We start from the raw sequence: 26,133 nt of genomic DNA on the forward strand, positions 1-26,133 counted from the left end.
CCTCGTCCTCGGGGTGGGCTGAGAGGAGTATTCCTACAGTGAGGACGCGCCTGCCCCCGTCCAGCCCCGCAGGCAGCCGCCTGTGTGCCTCACAGGGGCGGCTCTAGGCTCATGGCGGCTCTGGGCAGGAAGCGTAGGTAGGGGGCCCCGAAAGAGGGGCTCCGGGCAGGGGTGAGTGCGGAGGCCAGTGAAGGGGGTGGGGGGGGTCAGGGTGTTTGGAAGTGGAACAGAGCCGGAGGCCACCATATCCCTGCCAGGGGTCGCCATGGCCCCTGGCAGGGATATCCATCCTCAGAGCATTATTATATTAAGGATATATATTGCAGTGGTGGCCCCTGGGGTTTGGTGGCCCTGTGCAGGTGCACAGCTTGCACATGCCTAAGGCTGCCCCTTTATTGAAACCCAGTCCAAACGTGTCCGCGGCTACATGGCGAAGGGGCAAAAAAGTGTACAAGTGTGCCTGTGTGACTGCCAGAGTGTGTATGTGCCTGTTGGTGGGTGTATGTAAAATGTCGTATACTTGTAAAGCGCACAGCTGCCCCAGCAAAGGGGCGACCTGGCGCTGTATACCGCTGGGGAACCCATCCTGGCTTTCCCTGTGAGATGGTCACTCCTGGGCATCTCCAAGGTGAAGACAAGCATCCCCGGCGCTGATGGGGCCGTTAGTAGAGATTAAGCAAGCTATTGCCCAGAGTTGCTGAGTGGGACCCATGGTTAGAGTAGGCACCGAGACGAGAATTATCGAGTCCGCTGACCATGGCCCAAGACCCTGCCGCGTCGGGAATCGAACCCTGGTCCCGGGCCGACCTCTGCTTCCGGGTCTGCCGCCTCTAACCAGTGAGCCACACCACTCCATGTGCCTGTGTAAGCCAGTGTTTATATATGTGTCGTGGTTGTGTTTGTGTGAGCATTTGTCGGTGCCATTTAGTGAGTGTACGCCGGTGTGTGTGTATGTGCCTGTGTTTGTGTATCTATCATGGATGTGTTTGTGGGAGAGTATGCTGGTGTGTGTGCCTGTGTATGCATTGTGCGTGTGCTTAATCTGGATTGAGTTTGTGTGGTAATGAGTATTTATGCGTGTCTCTGCCTTCGCGAGTTTGTGTGTGTATATCTCTCTGGTCATGTCTGTCTGTGCTTGTGTTTGTGCCTGTATGTGTGTCCCTCGTCCTCTGGGTGGTCTGCAGAGGAGTATTCCTCCAGTATGTGGAGGGAGGGAGCAGAGACAAATATCAAGAAAGAAACTGAGCGTGTGAGGGTTAAAGAGGGAAATGTAGAAGCGATGGAGAGAATTAGAGTGAGAGGAAGGGGGTATATAAAATGGAAAACGTGGGGATGAAATGGAACATTTTAAGGAGAACTGAAGGAGAGCTCGGAGTAAAAAGACAAATCGACGGAATCAGGGACAAACAGAGGGATATAAAATTAGAAATGCTTTGTGAGGATAAAAAAGAGAAATGCTAATAGTGCAAGAAATACAGAAATATTTTAGATAACTTTTCTAACATAATGAATCCGCTCATGAAACTAACAGACCCTCGTAAGTCCCAAACAGAACCTGATGTCCCTAAAATAATAACTACTAGCTTCTAAAGGAACTCTGCCCCCCCCGCCCCAGCACATGCTGCATACAGCGCTCCGAGGAGTCTCATTCCTCCTACTCATCCTGCTCCTCTGGGCTGCTTTCCTACGGAAGTGCCTAGAAGTAGTGCTTATAGATTTCGGTGTCACATAAAAAACTTTGACAGGTTTTTCTGAGAACCTCGAACCCAGGCCTTGCGCCTCACCATCTTCAGAGAGACCCGTTTTGGAGTGAACTGCCTCTTCTACTAAGGTACATATGGGTTCACATTTTCAAAAATAAATCTGCCATTGAATCTGAATCCAGGATTGGCTGAAGGTTTCAAGGATGACAAGTGGTACTTGGGACCCAAAGCCTTGCATCTCACCCCAGCTGGTAGGAGGGCCCGGACTATGTGGAGAGCTTGCTTGGTCCCATAAGCCTAGTCTCCCAGCTACAATAATATATAGAGCCTAAGATCTAAAGACATCAGATAAAAGTTTTGAAGCACTTCTAGGTTACAGGAGAAGACAACAGCAAAAGGAAATGTAAACGCTCGCCCAAGCGCACACGGTAGGTGATCTGAAAAACCAGACCATCTACAATGCGTCCGCACAAACCTCCCAAACATCAAAGTAAAAGTACTGGCTGCTGATCTTCAAACACAGAGGGGAGGAGGGTTTGGAGACAAACACAGTGTGGTCAAAAGCAAATATACTGTGCAAAGTGTATAAGTCCGCACTGAATTGTGCAAGCCCCTGTCCTCGTGTTGTTTCACACACCTGCGTTGTGTTTGATCGAATAAAAAGCAAAGCGTTTCACATTGAAGGAACCAGCGCCCACAGAATAGGGACGAACCTTCCAGGCACTTGACGAGACGGTAGCAACAATACACCCTCCCCCCAACCCCCAGAAGACGGTTCACAAGCACTCCGGTGTTCAACCAGGCTCTTAATACACAGCAGCAGGAGAGAGACAGTGAGAGGTTTCCTGAGGGCCTCTGATAGGAGAGGAGAGGCTGAGAGTAAAAGGGAGATGTACAACTGGCGCATGACATGGTGAATGCCTCCATCCAGTGTTCGCAATCTCTCGTCAGCCAACAGTGCATGGAATGCTGGGACTTGTAATCCTAAAGCTGGAATAGCAAAATTGAGACATGTCCCAGCTGGCCAATCCTGGCAAGCAAAGCACTGTTGATTAAAAAGACAAAACAACCTGATGGGTTCACCTGTGATAAGGGTCAACTTTAAGAGAGGTGCAGAAACCAGAAAAAGAGAAGTTTATGTAAACTACTGTAGGGGGAGAGAGCGAGAGCGCCGAGGTTACGATAAATCCATTTGTGCTTATTTAATTATGGCTTATTTGTAGTGAATGATGCGAACTGTGAATGTTTGAAATGTTCGAATGAGGAGTGTCTGTGATAGTCAGACACATCTGAGAGCTGATGCGCAGTGACTGTTCAACAAGTCTGAGAGCTGCTGGACAGTGAACTTCAAATCAACGTTTCAACCGATTCCCCACATCTTCTTAATAGGCACTGCACAACGCATTTGGCACAACCTGCCGCCCCAAGATACTTACAGCACCAAAGACAGTATTGGCAAAGCAACTCCCTTGAACAGCAAGGCTCACTGCTCACACATGCCCAGGGCAACTGATAGTATGTGACAACGGAGCACTGAATTATGCGACAGATTGACTAAATTATACGCAGGGCACAAGTTAAACAAGGGGCAAACTGCAAAGAGCGCTCACCATGACGTCGACTTTACTCTTTTTTCTGCCGTTCCACTTGGACGGACTCTGCCTGCTTTCCTTCTGAAGTAAAAAGTTTATTATCTTTATGGGGCCATGTGTTTGGCCCCATAAAGATAAGAAACCTTTTGCAGCAGAAGGAAAGCAGGCCAGGCCATCCAAGTGGGATGGCCACAAAAGAGAAAAGTGTACGTCACACAAACCTCTTTTCCAATGGCTGGCCACCGTTTAGCATGAACGGTGACGCTGGCCAATGGAAAAGAGGGGCGGGGCTTAAAGCCCGTAACAGAAGCTCCTCTAAAACATAAAATCTCGCCAGCGAGACTGCTCATGCGAAGCCTATGCAGGCGAGACCTAAAAAGGACAAGAGAATTTAAAGTTATTTAATTGGCGAGTCCAAAATACCAAAGCGCCAGACAAATAAAACACTGTGCACCAGTCAAGCAGGACGGGACCTTCAGGGTTAAATAAACAGCTGGAGTTACTGCCATTGAAAGAAGCAGCTGCGCACTCGTGTCAAATACTGAAAATTAATGTGGTGTATGTTTACCTGTTTTGCTGTATGAACAAACATAATGGAATAAGTAACATCACGCAAAATAATTCTAAACACGCATTTGCAATGCAATAGGTCTCGCATTTGCGAAGTTTATGGTATTGACATTTTAAATGCCCATCCCTTTTATTTATCTGTTTAGATATTTAACACATAAATAAAAGGTATTGTCATTTGCAATGGCAATAGCTCAAACTCTTGTAAATGAGAGACCTATTTAATTTCAAAGAAGTGGCCACTATTGTCCCAGGCTGCTTGGAAAGTGAAAGCACGTATGGCACGCTGAATGTTGCGGGAAAGAATGCCGTACTTGCAGTAGGAGAAACTCATTAAAGAAAACAGTGCTTACAGACTAAATAAAACATACCATTGAACAAACAGAAGTAAAACGGCCAGTCCTCATGGGAGGTTACAAATTAAGACAAGGCGGCACTAAGGACGGACTAACAAGTCTATTAAGGAATCAGAAGCGCACATTTACGTAGGACAATGACAAGCCCATGACACATATGGGCAGCGAATGGGCAGGGCTTGAAGTCCATATTCAAATACAGCATGCCTCGTAGAGGAGGTGATTAAAAAAAGGGAGAAAACAAAACATTGACGGTACACAAGTGGAAATAGTCTGTAGTTTACATGCTTTTATAGACTTAAGATGTTTGTAATCTGCCACAGTCCACACTCAACACAGTTATTGTCTAGGAAACGTATTCAACGTAGTGTAGGATAGGAAGGTCTTACAAGCAAGGCTTTGCAAACCACCCTCTCCCTTCACTTGTAACCTATGAACGGGGTGCGAAGGGTATAAAGTATTGCTAAATCCCAGTTCAGCTCTAAGTATGCTTAGGTCAAATGGGGGTGTTTTAAATTCCTCCCCAATGCTTGTTTACTTTTGCTCGTAACTAGTTGTAAGATTAGAATAACAAAGGGGAGTGGGCAGAGCCCCTGGGAGTGAATTTAACACCAAGGAAGATAGGATAAAATAGACACCCCCTGCTCTGCAGTACGTTCCTCATTTTAGGAATTCCCTGACGTGTGTTATTGTTACATGTAGTCTTTCCCATAGAAATGCAAGTAACTGGTAATAACACTTACTGTACATTAATACAAGGAAACATGCTCCAAAGCACACATCACAGTACTGCAAACAAGCAATAACAGAGTAAACCTTCGACAGGAAGCCTCAAAGATGGGGAGCATCAACAATGGGAGTAGAACAAGCATCGACTTGTCAAATGTGTGGGGCTGCTATGGTAAGAGGCAAAAGCAACACCAAGACATGAACCAAAAACAATCCACCAGGACTGACTGGGAACCCAAAGCAGCCCTGGCAATCTTGTAGGACAAGCCTCCCCCGGGGGTCAAAATGGGGGTGCAAGTGTGAAGCACTTCTGCTTTTGTTACTGGGGACTGATATTGCCGCACTGCTGCAAAACCGGCCCGCTGTAATAAAAAAATGGCCCCCCCTGCCGCAAAACCTGCCCCACCCTGCCTGCCTCCCGGGAAAAAACCTGATACATGCTAAGGCCAGTCTGGCCTGCCATCCACTCACGTTAAAGTCAGACAAAGAAAAGAGCATCTTTGAATGCACCGCATAGGTAAGGCAATAACCGCAAGATGGACAGGCCAATTTACAGAGGAGCTGGAGCGAATCACAAACACTCCTATGAACTACCCTTAGAGAAAGAAGAAAGTCGTTTGTAAAGCACATGCTAAAATGGTGACCAGTGTATTGATTCAGTACTTAGTCCCTGATCTCAGGGAGTCTTAAACACAGAAGAGACATGACAAATGCCTGCCATGGACAAATGGGGAAAAAGAATAGGAGAGCAACAATTGAGCCAGCAAATGGGAAGCCTATGGGCAGGCTGAAGTCCACACACTATATACAACATATCTCGAAGAGACAGCACAAGCGCTGTCTAGCAGAGACCTTAAAATAACTGGGACAACTTTGAGAGAGGAAAGTTGTGGTTAATTGTTTAGAATATAAACATTGTGCTAGATAAATGTAATATAACAATTTTTAGAAGAGGGGATGTAATGATTATAGCTAAGCATGGGCGGAAAATCCGTTCCGCTCGCGGATTTTGCGGATTTTCGGTAAATTCGCAATCCGTGAACTCTCGCGAATTTACCGAAAATCCGCAAATTCGCACGCAGCGGATTTTTTTGCTTGGTGAAACAATATTGCGGCGTGCGGCGTTCACTTACCGTCAATCAGCGTTTACCGAGTTGTTTTTCTCAATATTTTGCGAGTGCTGCGCCATTTTGGATCTTGCTGCGGGATCCCGCAGGAGTTTGGCGACGCATCGCGAGAGTTCGCAATTGCGAACATGTAGATGCGGCGGGCAGCAACAATCTCGCACTCGCGAAATTACAAAATTTGCAATTCTGCACAAGAAATCCACCAGCAAGCAGCATAAACCTTCTGAAAATGATGATTTTTATCAGAATAACTCCTCAGGTTAACATTTCCCTGCACTTTTTTTGCAAGGAGTCCATTTTGGGGGGAAGGGGGGAGGAAGGAAGGAAGTGCCCCACAGAAAAACAAGTTTTGCAAAACTGAAAGCACTCAGCAGGTGCAAAAGTTCAAACTCATCACTAGTAACCATTCCCTGTAGTGCTTCCTGAGGGGCCCCTCCAGAGTTCAGTTGCCTACTTGCAACTATTCTATGACCCTGCTCTGACCCTCACAGCAGGCTCATAGAATAGCTACAAGTAGGCCACAAAGGTCCTGGGAAAAAAATTGCACTGCAACAGAAAACAAATTACAGATAAGGAAGCAGGTGCCAGACAGGAAGTTTAAATTCAGTGACACATTATTGAACCCCAAATTAATTCAAGTCAGTTGGAGCAGGGCAGGTGTGCTTGCTTTCCCCCCCCCATAATCTACAGTGATGAACCAGAAATTAATTCATGTCAGTTGAAGCAGGGCAGGTGTGCTTGCTTTTCCCCCCCATAATCTACAGTGATGAAACAAAGGGTGGCAGTGATGTACCAGAGGGTGGCATGGGTGAAACAGAGGGTGCTGTGAACCTGTGATCATGAACCAGACGTAGTAACAACAAAGTCGCGACCATTGCGAGCCGACAAGTAAGTTCGTAATTGCGAACTGGTACAAAACCCTCGCGAACTGGCAGCAACCCTTGCGAACACACAAAAAAAATTCTGCAAATTCGCGGGAGTTCGCGGATTTTGCAGATTGCGAATTTGCAAATACGCAAATTCGCAAACGCCAGATTCGCAAAATTCGCCCATGCTTAATTATAGCACAAAACCATAAACCACTGCAATTTTCCAGTTATGGTGAACACAGGCATATTTTCACCCTCCACTCTATTGTTCAACCATTCAAATATGATAGAACATGCTGGGCATAGCCAAATGACTTGCTAACTCCTGGCCTTGTAAAGTGAACTGCAACAAATTGTAGTACTTAACCATAATTCATCTTTCACAATGTTTTTCAATATGTAAAGGCGCACATTAAACTTGTGTCTGTTTTGTCTCCAGTCCTTCAGTGTGTGCAATGCTTATCCCTTCTAAGGAAAACCTTTATAACACAGAGTGGGAGTTTTTTGAGAAGGGAAGTTTTAACTTCCAATTCTAACTTTCAGTGATTGAAATTTCTCATTATAAATTACAGGTGCTCAAGGATGCATAAGTAAGACTTGTCAAAGAAGTGTTCTGTTTCAGTGTTGGCCTCCTTCTCACAAAGACTGATGAAAAGTGATATTTCATCAACGGAAATAGCTGAATCCATCCTCTCTCATGACTTGATGTAGCCTTCATCACGGAAACATGGCTAAACACCCTATCCCACCCCATTCTGGGCATGCTGGTGCCACCCGGTTTCTCAATTATCCGCAAAGACAGGCCCATACACAAAGGTGGCGGCATAGCTATTATCCACAAAAGCGACCTCTACATCTCAGAAGCCCCCTCCTGCCTGTACAGCTCCTTTGAATGCCTGTCGGTCAACATCAAATCTCACGGTCATAGCTCACGTCAATGCCATCTCATCTACCATCCCCCCAGGCAACTCCAATGAATTTAGAGCTCAGTTGTCAGATCTGATCACCCAATCTGCACTTAACAGCGACGACAGCTTAATTATGGGCGACCTCAACCTAAAATGGAATGACTCCAATAACCCGCTGATTCAATCTCTCAACACCCTTCTGCAAGACAACGATTTGATCCAACACTGCTCAGAGGAAACGCATTACAGAGGAGCAACCCTGGATGCCATCATTGAGAACAATAATGCAGTCTCGATTGATCACATCATCCAGGTGGACTGGTCAGACCACCACATCATTCTCTTTCATATCATCCAGCTGGCCCTATCCCTCCCACCTACTCAAGCCCCCCCTAGGTGAGTCAGGAACATTTCCAGGGTCCCCCGAGACAAGCTAGAGGAAGGACTCAGCACTCTCCTCCCGAACACGACGGAGTCCCTCTCAACCTCGGAACTCACCTCGCTCTACAATTCCAACCTTGAGCTCAGCCTGGATCAGCTGACACCTCTGAAACTAAAAAAACCTAGAAGCATTCCCTCTAGGTCATGGTTCTCTACTGACATTAATGATGAAAGAAGACACCTAAGATCCTTGGAAAGAACCTGGAGATACAACCCCACCTCCAACCATCGGGACCAACTCAAGGCAGCCCGCAAAAACTACCATACCCACATCAAAAGCAAAAAATCTTCCTTCTTCTGCTCTGCATTAGATAAGGTACACAGACAAAATATCGAGTTTTAAATATCGATATACAATAATATCGAAGTTTAAATATCGATGGGACAAAATATCGAAGGTAGGTAATATCGACAGTCTTAATATCGATATTAGTATGATATCAGTAATATCGAAGTTTTAAATATCGATGTCAATAATATCGAAATAAATAACTTCGATGTTACTAATATCAATTTTTAACTAAATTTAGTGTATATTATATTGTATATATTATGTTTTATTATTTATTTTTAATGTAATTTAATTAAATATTGTCTTTTACTACTGTAGCGGGTTGTGGGTTTATAGGGGAATAGGGTGGGAAGTAATTTAATTATGTTAAATTAATTATTAATTAGTAGGAATTATTAATTAATTAATTGAGAAATAATTTTTAATTAATTTTAATTAATTGATTAATTGATAAATATGTTCTGTAGCGGGTTATGGGTTTATAGGGGAATAGGGTGGGAAGTAATTTAATAATAATTAATTAATTAATATATGTTTGTACATATTTTAATTAATAATTAATTGGTAATTAATTTATATTAATTAGTTAATTAATTAATATAATTTTGTACATATTTTTAATTATTAATTAGTTGGTAATTAATTAATATTAATTAGTTAATTACATTAATTATAGTAATTTTTTTATATATAAGTTTTTGTTATTCTTAATTAATTAATTGGGGAAAATAATATTAATTATTAAATTAAATTAATTACAGCTAATGTGCTAATATATTTACTTTATTGTTATTGTTAATTAATAATTAATTGGTAATTAAATAATATTAATTAATTTTGGGTAAAGGAGTATTTTTAGGGTTCAGGGTCAGTTTTCAGTTTTTGGGTAAAGGGGTATTTTTAGGGTTCAGGGTCAGTTTTCAGTTCTTGGGTAAAGGGGTATTTTTAGGGTTCTGGGTCAGTTTTCAGTTTTTGGGTAAAGGGGTATTTTTAGGGTTCAGGGTCAGTTTTCAGTTTTTGGGTAAAGGGGTATGTTTAGGGTTCAGGGTCAGTTTTCAGTTCTTGGGTAAAGGGATATTTTTAGGGTTCAGGGTCAGTTTTCAGTTTTTGGGTAAAGGGGTATTTTTAGGGTTCAGGGTCAGTTTTCAGTTTTTGGGTAAAGGGGTATTTTTAGGGATAAGGGTCAGTTTTCAGTTCATGGGTAAAGGGGTATTTTTAGGGTTCAGGGTCAGTTTTCAGTTTTTGGGTAAAGGGGTATTTTTAGGGTTCAGGGCCAGTTTGGGGTTTTTGGTGTACAGGGATATTTTTAGGGTTCAGGGTCAGTTTGGGGTTTTTGGGGTACAGGCGTACAGGGTAAAAACAAAAAAAATTACATTAAATCAATTAAATAACATTAAAACAATAAAATTACATTAAATTATTAAGTGTTTTATTTATTTTAAATGTATATGTATTACTTTTAATTTAGTTTTAATATTTTTATTTAATATTTGTAAAATTATATGTATTTTAAAATTATTTTTCATTATTATTAATACATTTAAAAAAACGATATTTTTTATTCCGATATTTTTGTACTACGATAATTTTTTTCGATATTTTTGTACTTACCTTTATGAAGATAGGATTCCGATATTTTTGATGTCGATATTTTTGTTCCGATATTTTTGTAGTTCGATATTCTGTCCGTCGATATTATGTCAGACATTCATTAGATAATGCCAAAAACCGCCCCAAAGAACTCTTCAACATCATTAGGAAACACACCTCCATTCTTAAATCAGCCGACTTAGTTGCATCCAAGACCCAGTGTAACTACTTTGCAAGCTTTTTCAATGAAAAAATCGCCAAAATTGATTGTTCCTTCAGCTCGAGTCCTGCAACCAACCCCATCCCCCCAGTAACCCCGTCTATCCGCTGGTCTTCTTCCAGCCGGTCAAGGAAGAAATTATAAGCAATCTTATCGCCGCTGTAAAACCCTCATCTCACTCCCTCGATCAACTTCCCTCGAGACTGACCAAAGATTTGAAGCTCACTCTAGCCCCAATCTGGGGCAAGATCATCAATAGCTCCTTGAGCGAGGGCTACATCCCTGACTGCCTTAAACTAGGACAAGTCACACCACTGCTGGAAAAAGCTGGCCTTGATCTCAAGGACATGAACAACTTCAGGCCGGTCTCGAACCTTCAGTTCCTAGCCAAAATTCTTGAAAGGTGTGTGCTTTCACAATTAAACCAACATCTAGAGAATTATAATCTACTGGATCCTCTCCAGTCAGGGTTCAGGAAAGGCTGCAGTACTGAAACCGCAATCCTAAATGTCCTTGATGATCTGCACATGTCACTCGACCATTGTAGCCTTCTCATTCTCCTTGACCTCTCGGCTGCGTTTGACACAGTATATCATACCCTCCTACTTAATGTCCTCTGAGAGAGAGCGGGCATCGAAAAGACAGTCCTAAAATGGTTCTCCTCCTTTCTTAACAACTGCACTCAAAGAATGAAGATCAACAGCTTCGAATCAGACCCCTTCCCCCTCAGCAGAGGAGTCCCTCAAGGTTCAGTACTCTCCCCGCAACTTTTCAACATCTACATGGAACCCCTCACCGCACTTCTAAGGAAAACCAACATCCCCTTCCACCTTTACGCCGATGACACTTAACTCTAATTGGAATCCACTTCGATCGCAGACATTCACAGATTAAATGCTACACTCATGGAGGTCCAACACGAACTCTCAGTCATCCACCTCAAACTGAATGAAGAGAAAACAGAAGTACTCCTAATCTTGAACAAAGATGAAAACCCACAAATAGTGGAATGGCTCAAAGCCTTAAATGCCCTCAATGTCTCTATAACGCCAACGGACTCCGCAAAATCCCTAGGAATCACTCTCGACCCCAAACTGGCCATGAATAAACACATCTCTAAAACCGCCAAAAGCGCGTTCATGAACCTGAAACTTCTCTGTACAATTAAACCCTTCCTCCCCCCCAAAGATCTGAAACAGGCCATGCAGGCATTTGTGCTCTCCAGAATTGACTATGGCATTGCTGTACTGACTGGAACAGCCAAGTCGCACCTCGGACCTCTCACCTCCACCCTCAACGCAGAAGCAAGAATGGTCACAGGAACAAAGAAATATGACCACATCTCTCCAGCACTCAAAGAACTGAAATGGCTCCCGATTGACCAACGAGCCAACTCCCGCACAGCCTGCCTCACATATAAAGCCCTGCATACAGGCAAACCAGAATACCTGGCCACCAAACTCAAAAGGGCGTGTCAATCCAGGAACCTCAGAAGCACCAACACACTACTACTCATCCCTCTGAAATCACAGAAACGCAATACCTCAAATAAATCCTTTGCGGGGAATGCTCCCAGGATCTGGAAAGCCATCCCCCCCCTTATCAGAATGACCGCCTCCTTCCCGCAATTCAAATCGCTACTCAAAGCCCTCTTCCTTGAACGCTCCGGTGCTTAACGAGAACCCCACGCCTGATGGTGAAGTCCGATATTTATCTGAATCCAGAGCCGATTGATTCGCTCTTGAACTCCGTCCCATATTGCGCTCAAGTTGCTGTTTTACAGACTCTATTTCCTACCTGTTGTTCCTGATTCCTGTTTTTCTATGTTTATTTTCCTTGCTGCTTATCTCTATTTGCTGTGAAGCGCTCTGATACCACCGGGTCCAGCTAGCGCTGTACAAAACTTCAATAAATAAATAATAAATAAATAAAATAAAAATGTATTATTGATAGAATGGAGTTGGAATGTATTTTGTGTGTACGCTTTCCATGTTCAAACTGAGAAAAACAAAACCTTGATGGGTGGCTACCAGGCCAGGTGCACTCTGGGTAAGAATGCAAGCAACTCCGGACCTGTGTCAAACACTTTGGGCTTCATAGTTAGAGTGCAGCTCGAATCCTATGGCACAGTGAACATGAAACCCACTCCTGGGCACATCCATTACACACAGGGTGTCGCATGTTGGGTTGCTTGAATTAATCTCCACCATTGATGATTACCTTTGGCCTGTAATCCAGCCTATCGGTTTTCTTCCCTCAGAATAAATGATTGTGACCATGGCCTGCCCCTGCCAGAGACCTCAACAAAAGAGACGGGCTGACTGCCCATCCCCATATCCTAGGTCTTTCAAGGAGAGCTGAGCCCAGCAACAATCATTGATTGGTGGAAGGTGTGTTTCGAACAGATATATCTCTTATGAACAGTATGGGATCCCTGCCATCAGCATGGAATCACAGCTATTGTGCATTTTGTGCATATTATTCGATACCAGTTTCAATGGCACTCAGCTATACCTATAGAATATGTGGGTATGAGCAGGCCCTATGACATAGGTTTCCGAGTTCCCACTTTGACTTCAAAGAACTCTGGGTGTAAAAGGCCTGCAGTTTCTATGACCTGACAGACAGGAGGTAGACAGATTGGTCTTTTTTAGACTCAGCCTTACTCAGCATCAGAGCTGCAGGTCCTGCTGTGAATGCTGCCGGTCCGAGTCCATGGAGCTTCCCAAGACCCAAGATCAGAGAATCTTTGCCACAGCCCTGCTTGACAATGAAGAGAAAATGCCCCATCAGCCTAGAGTTGTCCAGGGATCCATCAATCACCGTGCCCAGTTCCAAATCTTTTTTGCCACATCCTCTGACAGTAACTGAGACTGTAACACTCCTTCTCATCAACACACCACCCAGTCCACCCCTAATTTCCTAATTCCTTCCTGCTTCTCACATCTTCTGACTGTAACACCAAAAGCTCCTTGTTTTGTTACTTCAATCTCCAGGAGACCTGTATCCAGGACCACCTTTGGCTCTTCTGATGCACACTAGAGGAAACACATTTGGCTTCATCTGCTGCAGCATGACCAACCTCATATATCTCAATCCTCCTTCAGTCACCCGGTCTGTCCACACAACCATTGCCTTTGGTCAAAACACATCCCTAAAACATAAAGAACAACAGTACCTAACTCATCTCCTCCAGAGATCCTTCAAGATCTTCCCAAAACATGCACTCCACCAAAGTATCTTGATACTAGTCACCACCTGCAGACCAAAATTCAAAATTGAGACTCATCCTTGAGACCACGTACTTCTGACCAAAGCTAATCCCAATGCATAGAAATGGAAACCCCCCATGCCTGTGTATAACCAGGAATTTGGAAATGGTGCAATCTCAAGAAAATGTATGAAGTACACCTCTCCCACAGATAGTGCATCTCTGCAGCTAGAACCAGCCAATTAAACACTTTGGCTGCATATCACGAGAGGAAGCCTAGGTTCAAAACAAACAAACATTGCTGGAATCCCATGCAAGCTGTTCTTCCTGTCAACTCGATAGAGGAATGCATTGCCATAAAGAAGCTTTTTTCAACCAAGACTAACAAAAGTAGGCAGCACAACATCCACACCTCCACCCTTCCTTGCAGCCCATACACTGGACCATCTTGGACACACCTTCCATCTAATGATCTACCCATCCTCCTTAAATCTCTAAAAGCTGCATTGCAGAGACTACATAAATTTAGCATCAATATTAAAATAAGAGATCCCCAATGCTGGCAAAAATGTGACTGCAATGTCCTAATCGACGGATCCTTGAATAATAGGGCAAGGGTATGTGATTTCTGTCAAGCATAGGTTATGCGCTGGAAGGAGACGCTTCCTGTAGAAAAGCTATCCTTTATCACTTTTCCCACTCTGTGCATGTGCGGTACAATGCAGCACACATGCCAAGTTTGAACAGTGTGGGCAGATTAGAACATTTACCCTCTGTTACACTTGCCTTAAGAAAGTCTACGTTTTTGCCACAGATCCTCTTCTATAATGCTTTGTGGATAGGGATTTATATAAGAACCTATGGGTGGCTTCATGGTAACACCCATGTACCACCCATGAAAAGCCCCCATGAGGCAAAGTAGCGCATAGTGCTACTGGAGCCTCATAGCCCACTGTATCAGGCTATACCGGCCATTAAAGGACTGCTCCAGCGTTAAAGGCCTGAGCTGAAGACGAGGCCACAGCGGGCAATAAGGCTATTAGAACATTCCACCTGAGGAATGCAGAATGCCCTAATTATAAAAAACCAAACCAAAGCTCCGAAGCCTTTGTTTCACAGCTGTTGCTGTGATTGTTCAACAATTAACAGTGTGCGCAGGGCCACGAATGTTAACTGTTGAACATTCACAGCAAAAGCTGTGAAAAGGGGCTGAAGTCAGCCCTGCTTCTGAACTCCAGTGACTCTGAGCAAGGGAGGGGGAGGGGGAAGGCCCTGGTGTGCCCTGCAGCACAGCCTCTGCCTTTCGCTTTCCCCTACCCTTTTGGAAAGGCAGGGGAAAGAGAAAGGCAGAGGCTGTTTATAAGTACTTTGGAATGTTGAGACAGCAGGCCTATGCCAGTGCTTATAGGCCTCTGCTGCTCCATTGTCTTCAATGGAGCTCTCAACAATCCAATTTTCTACTTAGCATTACTTTGGCCAACTTTCCATCGCAAATCAGTAAGTACAAGTTACAAAAGATATAAAGTTATAAAAGTAAAGCAAACCCAGAGCAAAGTGTTAGTAAGTCTGCACCTATGTGAGTGATGCAGAGGTGGCGCACTGTAGACTTACATCGATTTCCAAGACTCCTCCTCAGGATTTTTGTGAGTACCCAAGTAGTTGACTATCTACTGAAATAATCGGGATACACACATGACAGATTACTTTAGCGCATTAAAAATAAAGATGCGCATTGGAACACACATTTCCTAGTGTTAATCATGATCCCAATATAAACTGGCACTTACTAATTATGGAATTTGTCACGGTGGTCATGCAGTAGGAATCAGCGCCGTACAAGCAGGTCTTTTTGGTGAAGCAGTTCGCATTGTTAGACTGTGAATCGCACTCGTAGCAAACCAAAGAATGTGCTGTAAAGAAAAACACGATTTTTCACCAAAAGAGACACAAATATACATTTTCTTAACATTTCGCCCTTGCCATTTGGTTTCAAATGATACGGCCAAACATATTGAAATATTTAGTGGCTAGGTGAATGTACTAAATCTTTCTAACTGCACCCAACGATTGAGAGGGGGTCCCACAAATATGCTGATGGTGCATTGATTCACACATCTGCACACAAACAAATGTGTTATGTATGTACACATTGCTCTCATCATTTTCTGCCTCGTGACAAAGATTGGGGCTCAGTCATGCAAGAAGGTGTGATGAGGCCAGGGCTGGTGGCGCCCTGTGCTACAGTCAGTGTTGGTGCCCCCACACCCCGTGACCGCCATCTCGGATTTTCTCACTACCACCAGGCATTGCTAAACACCGCGGCCCTCCCGAGGTCAGCGCCCAGTGCGGTTGCACCAGTCGGACTGCCCTAAAGCCGGCCCTGGATGGGGCAGATCACTGTTATTCACAGGGGGATGAAATGAAATATGTGCCTTCAGTGCCTATTTTATCACCCAGTGCACAATCACAGTTCTGGTAGTACAGAGTTCTGCCACAAGGGAAGTGCAACGCAGACAAGTACATACATGTCCACTCCCTTCTTTGTTGACCACATAATGTAATTATTTCAAAGTCAAGTGGTTTAAACAAGATTTGTTTGTCTTGGAAAAACGGTGCTTTTTGAAAACGGTGACACCCTTTGCTTTGTTCCTTTACACTACTTCTATCTTCTTACTCTCACGTGCCTCTATTTAAATGTGAAGCTGATGCCATAAACAGATTGAAACTGCCATCTATCCCATGCCCCACTCCACCCTTAACCCTACTTTTCTACTGCTCCGCCTTTCTCGCTTTTTTGTTCATTAACTTTAATGTGAAAGTGAGCTCTTAGATATATCATTTCCCTTTAGCTTTTTTTTATCGAATATTACTATTAGATCACTAGCAGGTAGCATTCTTTCCATCTATTTAATTGAAATACGCTTTTCCCTTTGAACGGTCCTCCTGTCATTGTTCACCTATCCTTCCACCTAACTCCTCTGCTTAAAGGGGCCATCCAGTGTATTGTATTGTATTGTATTGTGATTGCATTTATTTAGCACTTACTACCCCTGACGAGGCGTCAAACCGCTTTGTCGGCGAGTAGCACGCTACTTTGGAACCCATAAACGATTAGTGGTGAATTAGTATAGTGACATATGAAAGTGATTTGAGTAGTAGTGGATATATTAGTCAGTTATTTGGATTGAGAAGGATAGTGGAGGGACAGAAGAGGGGAAAAGTTGTGTATTTATATAGCGCTTGCTACCCTTGATAAGGCGTTGAAGCTCTTTTTTGGCGAGTGGTGAATTAGTATACAGTGAAAAACAGTTCTCTTTACCCAGTCCTGGCTCTCTAACAACCAGCGTTCTAGAATGTTGCTTAGTTTGAAGATGACTCATGGGGTCATACACCGGATGACTCCTTTTAAGGGACAGAGTGATTGTCACTCAACCTTCAGAAGTGTTTGGACTACTCCATTCTTTAGGACTTCAAGGGGCCCATTTGTACCTCAGCCACTGCCCTTGCGACCTCTAGTCCCAGGGGTCAAAAAAGCAACAGCGTTCCTTCGCCTTAGCCCTTCGTTGGCAAACAGGAGGCTGCTGATTGGCTAAAACGGCCCTGTGGCGTCTCTGAGGCTCAAACTTTGCTTGTTGTACCTTTCTGGCATCTTGGTGAATCTCGCCCTTGGCTTTGTGCCGAAGGGCATGCCGTTGGTTATGCATCCGAGGGCTTATGTCGGCGTTAGTACCAACAAAACTTCATTCTGTGCAAGTCATAGAATAACACACATCCTCCAAGAAAGAAGTGACGTCATGACAAGCAAAGCCTTTCAGGTGGTGAAGGGGCAAAAGTACAGGAGGGGAACAATATTGCTGAACTTGGTATTTGTAAGTGTATTTTAAAAAAAAATATATTCACTAAAAGGCAATACTTTTTAGAAACAGTGTTTTTTTTTCCTTTTTGATACTCATTAAATAACCTAAACAGTAAGGGATTCTATGCCACATTCTCCAGGATAATTATTTCTACACAGCAGAAAATTAAATGTCCAGTTAGGGGTGGACTGGCCATTACCCTCAAAATGCAAAGACAGGTTGTCAGGTATCAGCAAAGCCCCCAGCGCTGCCCTCTGCTATGCCAGGGCCTCTTTGAAACAATTGATATCTGCTCCTCCCTCCGCTCCCACCGAAAATGCAAAAAAAAAAACTAACACAATGGTTATTTCTGAGCTCTAATTTTGCATAACACCTAATGTGCTGCAGACCTCTCTCCCAACACTCAATATTAATAGGACGAACGCTCATGAGTGTTGCGGGAATTCAGAACCAGAAAAGTACCCAATCTGAGGTTCTCTTTGTGTAGTAATTCTGCATTTCCGCCACCTTCTTTTGTGCCCATTTATTTTACATGCGAATAGTGAATATTATACGAGATAAAGTACCACCTTCTGTGCATTAAAAGGATATTGCAAGTTACTGAGGCGTTCCGTGACCATATCAAATGAGTTCGAAGGTATATTTATTTTGTATGGTCATGGAAATTCGAGGTTTCCTTGGCATATAACGTCAGCACCCTAATATAGGTGGTGTCTAAAGTATACATTTGTTTGTGTTGTGTCTTTATAAGCTCATGTGACATCACTTCCTAGAAATATTGAAGTTCAAAGATAATATATATTTCACTTCCTGTGATGTCATTAAGTTCAAGGGTGTTTGATTTCACTTCTGCTGTTCAAGAAACTTTCGTGAATGGAAGTCCTTGTGTCAAATCACAATTGAAACTTAAGTGCGCCTTTGAAGTTATTTGGAAAAAAAACTCCCACATTCATACAGTATTCAAAGTCGAAAGGGAAAAAGATTTATAGTTAAATTGTGAGAAAAAGGCATACTTATTTTTAGCGCTAACTAGAACTCAAAATTCTAATAAATGCGGTTTGTGTTGATAAACTTCACACCTTCCTCCAAATTATTAGAGACTTTGTTTCCAGTCATGAATTTTTGTGTGATAGTTTTACATCTATTAATCTAATTAGACTATCACACCTGAAATCAGTGATTTGTTGGTAAACGTTTCAAGATTGGGGACAGTGTCTGTAATGACCTACGCAAATTTACAGGAAGGGAGAATTTGCTAGTGAGACAAAAACTTTGCACACTTATAAAAGTGATGTTCACTTGAGGAGAAATACACTTTAGGGTATCACTGGTTCTACTGCAGCACTATGTCATTAGGGTGACCAATTGTCCATAAATGTAATGGACCGTCAATTATTTGGATCTCACATCCATTGTCCATGATGATCCCTTTTATGGACGCCTTTTTCCATAATTTTGGGCATTGCAGAAAGCTGCATTGTTCCCCTACAAAAATCCTCAGAGCTCTGCAGAACTCACTGTTTGGGCAACCTCGCACTCCTCTTCTATGCTAAAGAGCAGCCCCATCCGGCCTTGCACCACTTGTGATGGACCTAGTGTTGTTCAGAATGCCAGCTGATTGTCGCATACAGAATGACAATAGACCAGTCTGGGCAAATGCAATGCCTGCCAAATATTCCACAGTGCAAGCTCAGAGAGCCATGTCCCAGTTGAGAAGCAGTGCATTTTGTGAAACTGGGGCAAGCCTGCATTTAACAGCTGTGAAAGAGGGCCCACATGCTGCAGGCCCCTGGGGACCCCCAACCAGCCTCACTTACCCACTTGGACACTCAGGGCTGCACAGAACACAGCAAACAGAAGGGCCTTCATCTTTGTATGGTGTTGGAAGCTTCCTGAAAGTACTGAGGGGCGTTCGAGGCTGTATATATAGCATTGTTTCGTGAGAAAGTGGATGTCACCATCGGTCTGACATCCTTCTAAAGAATGTGGTCCGACAAGTACAGCTGCGGGCACAATGCACAACTGCACCCTCTGCTTCCGCGGTTTCAAAGGTGTCCATGAATGCCTGACGTCTTTGACGGGTCATTCTTTCATTGGAGAAGCAGGGCACGCGCCTGTTTGTTATTCAGTCCATGGCTTACTAAGATGCATGTTTCTCACCAAGGGTTTGATTGTCCATATAAGCTGTGGGTCGGTGGGCCTGGGGAAGCGGACACTATTTACTGGTAGGCGTATAGACAGTGCTTAATTTTTAAAAGAATGAGTGACTGCTTAAAGCTCTGCTCAGACGCCTATAGCCAGTGCAATTAAACAACAGCAAGCCGAATACTAAAGTTGTATAGTCTAAATTCACCTCAGGCTTCTTTAATCCATTATCAGACCCCCCTGCACTTTTCTCTCACTACTTTCTGCCTTTGTAACTGGTTTTCCATCTTTCGTTTCTTCTGACTTTCCGATGTGTGGGTTTTTCTGTTTTCCTATGTGTCAACGTGTGATGCAGAAAAATGAGTGTGGGTTCCCCCAAAAAGTGTCAGTAGCTCCCACTGGCAACCACTGGCTCAAATTAAGCATTGCATAAATATAATTTGCCCCCTAGTGTCCTCTGGAGACTGTCGCACTCAGTCGTTACACTCACTCTGTGGTTGAAATGGACACAATGTCCAGGGCTGCTTTTAGCTACCAGTCCACCACTGTTTGCACCAAACACAATAAAATACACAGTTACACACACATGAAAACAATTCTCTAAAATTCTACACTGTTTACAGCTAAAAAGTAGCTCATTTCAGGACATAAACATTTTAAAAAGTAATATGTTATAGTTCCTATTCACTCTTTTTACTGTATGTTTTGTAAACACTTGGGCCCAGTTGGATATGGCTGCAGCAGTATGGGTTCATGTTTGCCTCAGAAGGAGCACAGCAGTTTTAAGGTCGCACATGGCTGTCTGAAAGACCTGCTGTAATCACTCTATGAATGCAATCCCACCTGCTGCTTGCCATTGGTCCACTCCTGCATTCCTCTTTTTTCGAGTCTCCTTATTGGTTAGAGCTCCTCATACATAATTTCCGTTTTACACTGAGGAGCACCTGCCAACTACAGTTTACTTACTCCATAGGTAGTTATGTGTTAATTTCATCATAGCCATCTAAGTTATGAGAATGTTAGCTTCTCTGAAGCTCCAGAATAGTTCAGTTGATGCTGTGGGCTGATGATGGGAGCTGCTCAGTGAGTGTCCTTGGTGCTTTCTTCCTTTAATCCAGAATAAACCTTTATTCTACATTCATTCCTGTGTGGACTACCATTTTTAAGGATACAACACATTAGAATGCAGTATGTAGTGGGTTAAGGGGTAAACATTAGATTGCGTAATGTAGTATGTAGCTGTACGTTGGGCAGCATTTCTATATGCCACAGTGTGTCTCCCAATTATCTCGCCAATGAGCTGAGCTCATAGAACACTTATGTGCCGTCTCTTTGCACACTGTTCATAAAATCGGAGCCCTTTCCACTGCCCGACCACCACCTACAGAGCAGGGAGATGCACACAGTCCAGTCTAAGTGTTACTCCAGTGAAGTGCAGGTGCTAGGCAGTGTCACACGCCATCTGGGCAGTCAGCAGCTTACCAGTGAATGCTTCACAGCCAATCACCCATTTTTATCAAAATTGCAGTTTTTTTAGAGGTAGGCTCAGGCTGTTTTCTATGCAACTGTATCAGAAAACGGGTGCATGTGCTGATAGCTGCCAAGGTTTCAGATTGCTATATGTGACCTTTTCATAATTTCAGTGTAATTATCAGTGGCATTTCAACGACTATGAGTAACACTTTCTTACGAGCAAAATTAAGGAATGACGATGAAGGAAACATATATTTATCAGAAATGACACCCATTTGAGCAATGAGAAACCAAGAAGATCTTGAAACAGGTGCAAATCCCCAGACATGGCAGAGAACTAAGCTAGTGCCTGTGTAACCTCATTGTACAGCGGCCACAGACAATCAGCATTGGGAAAGCCTCAGGAGAGTGAGGCTTTACAGGGCCAGTAGTGTTCTGTCTTGGCAGGGTCAGAGCCCCACTAATTATACCCAAATGTGCCTTTGAAGTGCGAGTGACTTCAAAGCAGGCCCTTGAAGTGCACAGGTCCTCTTTCATCTGAGCCCTGCATGGCAGGTTATCTATGGGGGTAATCTGCCCAATAAGATATTTCAGAATATAGATGAATGCAGATGGGTTCTCTGTCACACCCATCCTTCCTGTGTTTGTTGCTTTCTAGAGGGTATGCACACAGTGTAGCTGTCACCATGTCAGATGTGTAATGGAGACAAGTAGCAAGACACACAGAGCAGTAAGAGCAGAGAAATGTCCACTTTCTAAAAATATACCTCAGTACACACGTCTCACGTCCCATCTGTCGCACTGCGTTGTGGGTAGGAATTCTCCTTTCATTAAACCCATAAAACATCCTTTATCCATTTTCATAATTAGAAACCAATAGTTATACTGTTTCTTTTTCTTCGTTCATCCAAGCTTATTAAATCACTGAGGAGACAGCGCCATTCCACCTTCTGTCTTTATTTACTTCAAATGACTACTGCGTGCCAATCAGACTTTTCACAGCAACCCGTACAATGGAAAAGTAGAACGTACAACAGAGTTGGCTTGTCTTGTCATACCCAACGCATTTCAAACCTACACTGACTCTTCTTCAGGGGTTTCTGCAATAAATAAAATACACTCAGCTAACTACTTACTGTTGGCCTTCAATACGACCAAATAATATCAACACCCAAACTGTCTCACTCATGCCCCTTCTACTCCCAAACCCACCTAACTAGGAACCTGTTCACTCAAACATCAAGAAAATCCCATTCCCATTACTCAAACCCCTTTCACCTATATATTTAATTTAATTTATTTATTTATAAAGCGCAGCCCTCATCCCATCGGGATATCAAGGCGCTAAAGCACATGGTCCGGTGAAGCTAAAGAGGGTCGGGCTGAAGTTTCCAAGGTTTTGGGGAACAGGTGGGTCTTTAGTTTTTTCCGGAAAGCTAAATGGTTGGAGGTGAGCCGTAGATCCAAAGGTATCTCATTCCATTTCTTTGCCACTAGGTATGTGAAGGATCTCCCTCCAGACCTCACTCTCTTAATGCACTTTGTTCTACCCAGCGCCAAATGTAGTGACGGCAGACTCCTTGAGGGGATATAAAATTCAATTTAATCTATCCTTTAACCTATCCACTTAATCATAACTAAACACGCAATAAAAAAATCCCCAAAATGCTTAATACAACCCCCTCTATCCAATTACCAATACTCGCCATATGCCTCTGACCCATTTTCAAATCGAAACTCGTCTTCCCCCTTTCCCGTACTTTCAAAGTCGACAAAATTACCTTACTCAAGCCGCTACCGGCAGCCTAACCTCCTCATCCAACTCTCCCTGTATATTCGAAAGTCATCCATTCTCGCTGGCGTGTAATCCGTTGTTTTAAACCGAGTTATCACCTACGTATACCTAATCAAATTCAGTGCTTCTGACCCGTGCCAATTTGCACCATATTCTTCCGAAGTGCAACAACAACTTCAACTCCCACAATGCACTCCTGAAAACCATACCACGATTGAATCCAACATTACAACAAAAAACAAACAAATACTAACAACCCAGCAATTTCCGTTGATCATCTGTGACAAAAATCAATATTTGCAACACTGATAAATAAATAAATGTCAGTTCGTTATCAAAATGAAAATAAACACAGTCTATTGCTCCTAAAATGGATGTCCTGTAACTGAAAAGTATTAGTGCATAAAACAATTAAACTCGCAAAGGTCAACTGTCCGTAATCCAGCTGCAGTTTCTCATATATCACACATGCTGTTGAAAAATTTGCTCCATTTTCACCCTATCTCCACAGTGGTGCAACAATCTTTGTCTTGACTCGCAAAATATATTACTCAGCCATGGGGTGCAAACTCTTTTAGAACGATAAATGGTAAAGCAGAACACATATGTTGAGAATGCACTCCTTCCATTATGATAAATTCATGAATCCATAATTCTGTCATCCTGTGGTGTGTTCGATCAGATGCAGTGATCCGCCCCAACTCTTTGTAAAAGTAGCATTTCAAAAATAGTAATGTTAAATTCAACTTTAATAGTAAAGAGGATTTATCATTATCATTCCAAAGATATGAAACATGATGCAGCTACTTCTTTCCAATCAGGAATTATATTTTTAAAGTGCTTTAAGGAATTCCCAATGCTAGCCTAAGAGAAGTAGGCCTCATAGTAGTGAAAAACGAATTTAGTACTTTGTCACTACCAGGACATGTAAAACTTAATAATGCATGTCCTACCTTTTAGTTGCACAGCACCCTGCCCATAGAACTACTTAGGTCCTGCTTTAGGGGTGACTGAGATGTAATAATAGGGGAGTTTTAGGTCTTGGAAATGCCAAATTGAGGTGGCAGTAAACTGCGCCCACAGACCCTGCAATGGCAGGCCTGAGTCAGGATGGAAAGGCTATTTCCTTGGGTGGCACAATCAGTGCTACAGGCCCACTAGTAGCATTTGGTTTACAGGCCCTGGGTATATGATATACCACTTTACTAGGGATTTATAAGAAAACCAAATGTACCAGTCATAGAAAAACTAATTGTCATCATATTTTAGATTTTAGATGGTGTATCATATGAAATGCGGCAACTTGTTATCTGTGCCCACTTTTTGACAAAACTCCAGAACAAGCCAAATAAGTTTTTGCAAATTGAGCGTATGGAATATATATTTTTTGCAAACACTAGATATAGGAAACTGGGTTACTGGTTGGGGTCTGGGGGTTTAGGCGAGGATAGGCCGTGTGTCTGGGTAAACAAGCCTCACGAGAGAAGCAGGGGAAAGATGTGACATTTGGATACATTTGTGGAACCAGGTGATACCTGGTGAAATTTCGGAAGCGCCACTTGAACAAACTGTGTGATCTTGGGCAAGCCAGTTTCCTGATCTTCCCAAATCTAGAGCCCTTAAAATCTCCACAGTCTCAAATTCCTCTTCAGAAAATGCATATTTGTATTTAAAGAGAGCAGGGTCATGCCAGCCAGCTTTGTACAGTCGAACATAAACAACTGAAGCGTGGCTGTCAGATTCAAAGTACCAAACACGGCAGCCTGGGGTGGGGTTCAGTGCTTCTGCAGAGATCGCTCTCTCCCCACCCCCCCTTCCCACAGAGAGGCCATTGAAAGCAGATCACAGCCTGCAAGAGACACTCTGAGACAGTCAGATCTATCTCTCTCTCTTTCTGTCTCTTCTCTCCCTCCAATCAGCGCGGGAGATTGTGGTTAGACAAAGGAATATTTCTGAGCAGAGAAATGTCCACTTTCTAAAAATATACCTCAGTACACACGTCTCACGTCCCATCTGTCGCACTGCGTTGTGGGTAGGAATTCTCCTTTCATTAAACCCATAAAACATCCTTTATCCATTTTCATAATTAGAAACCAATAGTTATACTGTTTCTTTTTCTTCGTTCATCCAAGCTTATTAAATCACTGAGGAGACAGCGCCTTTCCACCTTCTGTCTTTATTTACTTCAAATGACTACTGCGTGCCAATCAGACTTTTCACAGCAACCCGTACAATGGAAAAGTAGAACGTACAACAGAGTTGGCTTGTCTTGTCATACCCAACGCATTTCAAACCTACACTGACTCTTCTTCAGGGTATTCTGCAATAAATAAAAGACACTCAGCTAACTACTTACTGTTGGCCTTCAATACGACCAAATAATATCAACACCCACACTGTCTCACTCATGCCCCTTCTACTCCCAAACCCACCTAACTAGGAACCTGTTCACTCAAACATCAAGAAAATCCCATTCCCATTACTCAAACCCCTTTCACCTATATATTTAATTTAATTTATTTATTATAAAGCGCAGCCCTCATCCCATCGGGATATCAAGGCGCTAAAGCACATGGTCCGGTGAAGCTAAAGAGGGTCGGGCTGAAGTTTCCAAGGTTTTGGGGAACAGGTGGGTCTTTAGTTTTTTCCGGAAAGCTAAATGGTTGGAGGTGAGCCGTAGATCCAAAGGTATCTCATTCCATTTCTTTGCCACTAGGTATGTGAAGGATCTCCCTCCAGACCTCACTCTCTTAATGGACTTTGTTCTACCCAGCGCCAAATGTAGTGACGGCAGACTCCTTGAGGGTATATAAAATTCAATGTAATCTATCCTTTAACCTATCCACTTAACACCTTGGCTGCTAGGTGTTTTCCCCTCCTGTGCTGATATTTCATTATTGCTTTGGTTTCATGACGAGCTCAGCTCGTCATCAGCACAGCTCAACCGTGCATCATGACGAGCTGAGCTCGTCATCAGCATCGAAAGGGTTAATCATAACTAAACACGCAATAAAAAAAATCCCCAAAATGCTTAATGCAACCCCCTCTATCCAATTACCAATACTCGCCATATGCCTCTGACCCATTTTCAAATCGAAACTCGTCTTCCCCCTTTCCCCCACTTTCAAAGTCGACAAAATTACCTTACTCAAGCCGCTACCGGCAGCCTAACCTCCTCATCCAACTCTCCCTGTATATTCGAAAGTCATCCATTCTCGCTGGCGTGTAATCCGTTGTTTTAAACCGAGTTATCAC

At 43.2% G+C, this 26,133-nt stretch overlaps 1 protein-coding gene across 1 annotated transcript in view; it reads right to left on the reverse strand.

The window, feature by feature from the left end:
• The window catches only part of LOC147724787 (lymphocyte antigen 6E-like), a 98,155-nt gene extending 78,758 nt beyond the window's left edge, over positions 1-19,397 (reverse strand). Inside the window, exons 1-2 of the mRNA XM_086967068.1 lie at positions 19,283-19,397; positions 15,396-15,518 (exon numbers count right to left, since the gene is read on the reverse strand). Of these exons, the coding sequence (XP_086823194.1) occupies positions 15,396-15,518; positions 19,283-19,334 (175 nt within the window). The 5' untranslated portion in view covers positions 19,335-19,397. The remainder of the gene's footprint in view (positions 1-15,395; positions 15,519-19,282) is intronic.
• Between the last annotated feature and the right edge of the window lie 6,736 nt (positions 19,398-26,133).

This window comes from Lissotriton vulgaris, chromosome 4_1, assembly GCF_964263255.1.
Source record: "Lissotriton vulgaris chromosome 4_1, aLisVul1.2, whole genome shotgun sequence".
Lineage (NCBI taxonomy): Eukaryota > Metazoa > Chordata > Amphibia > Caudata > Salamandridae > Lissotriton > Lissotriton vulgaris.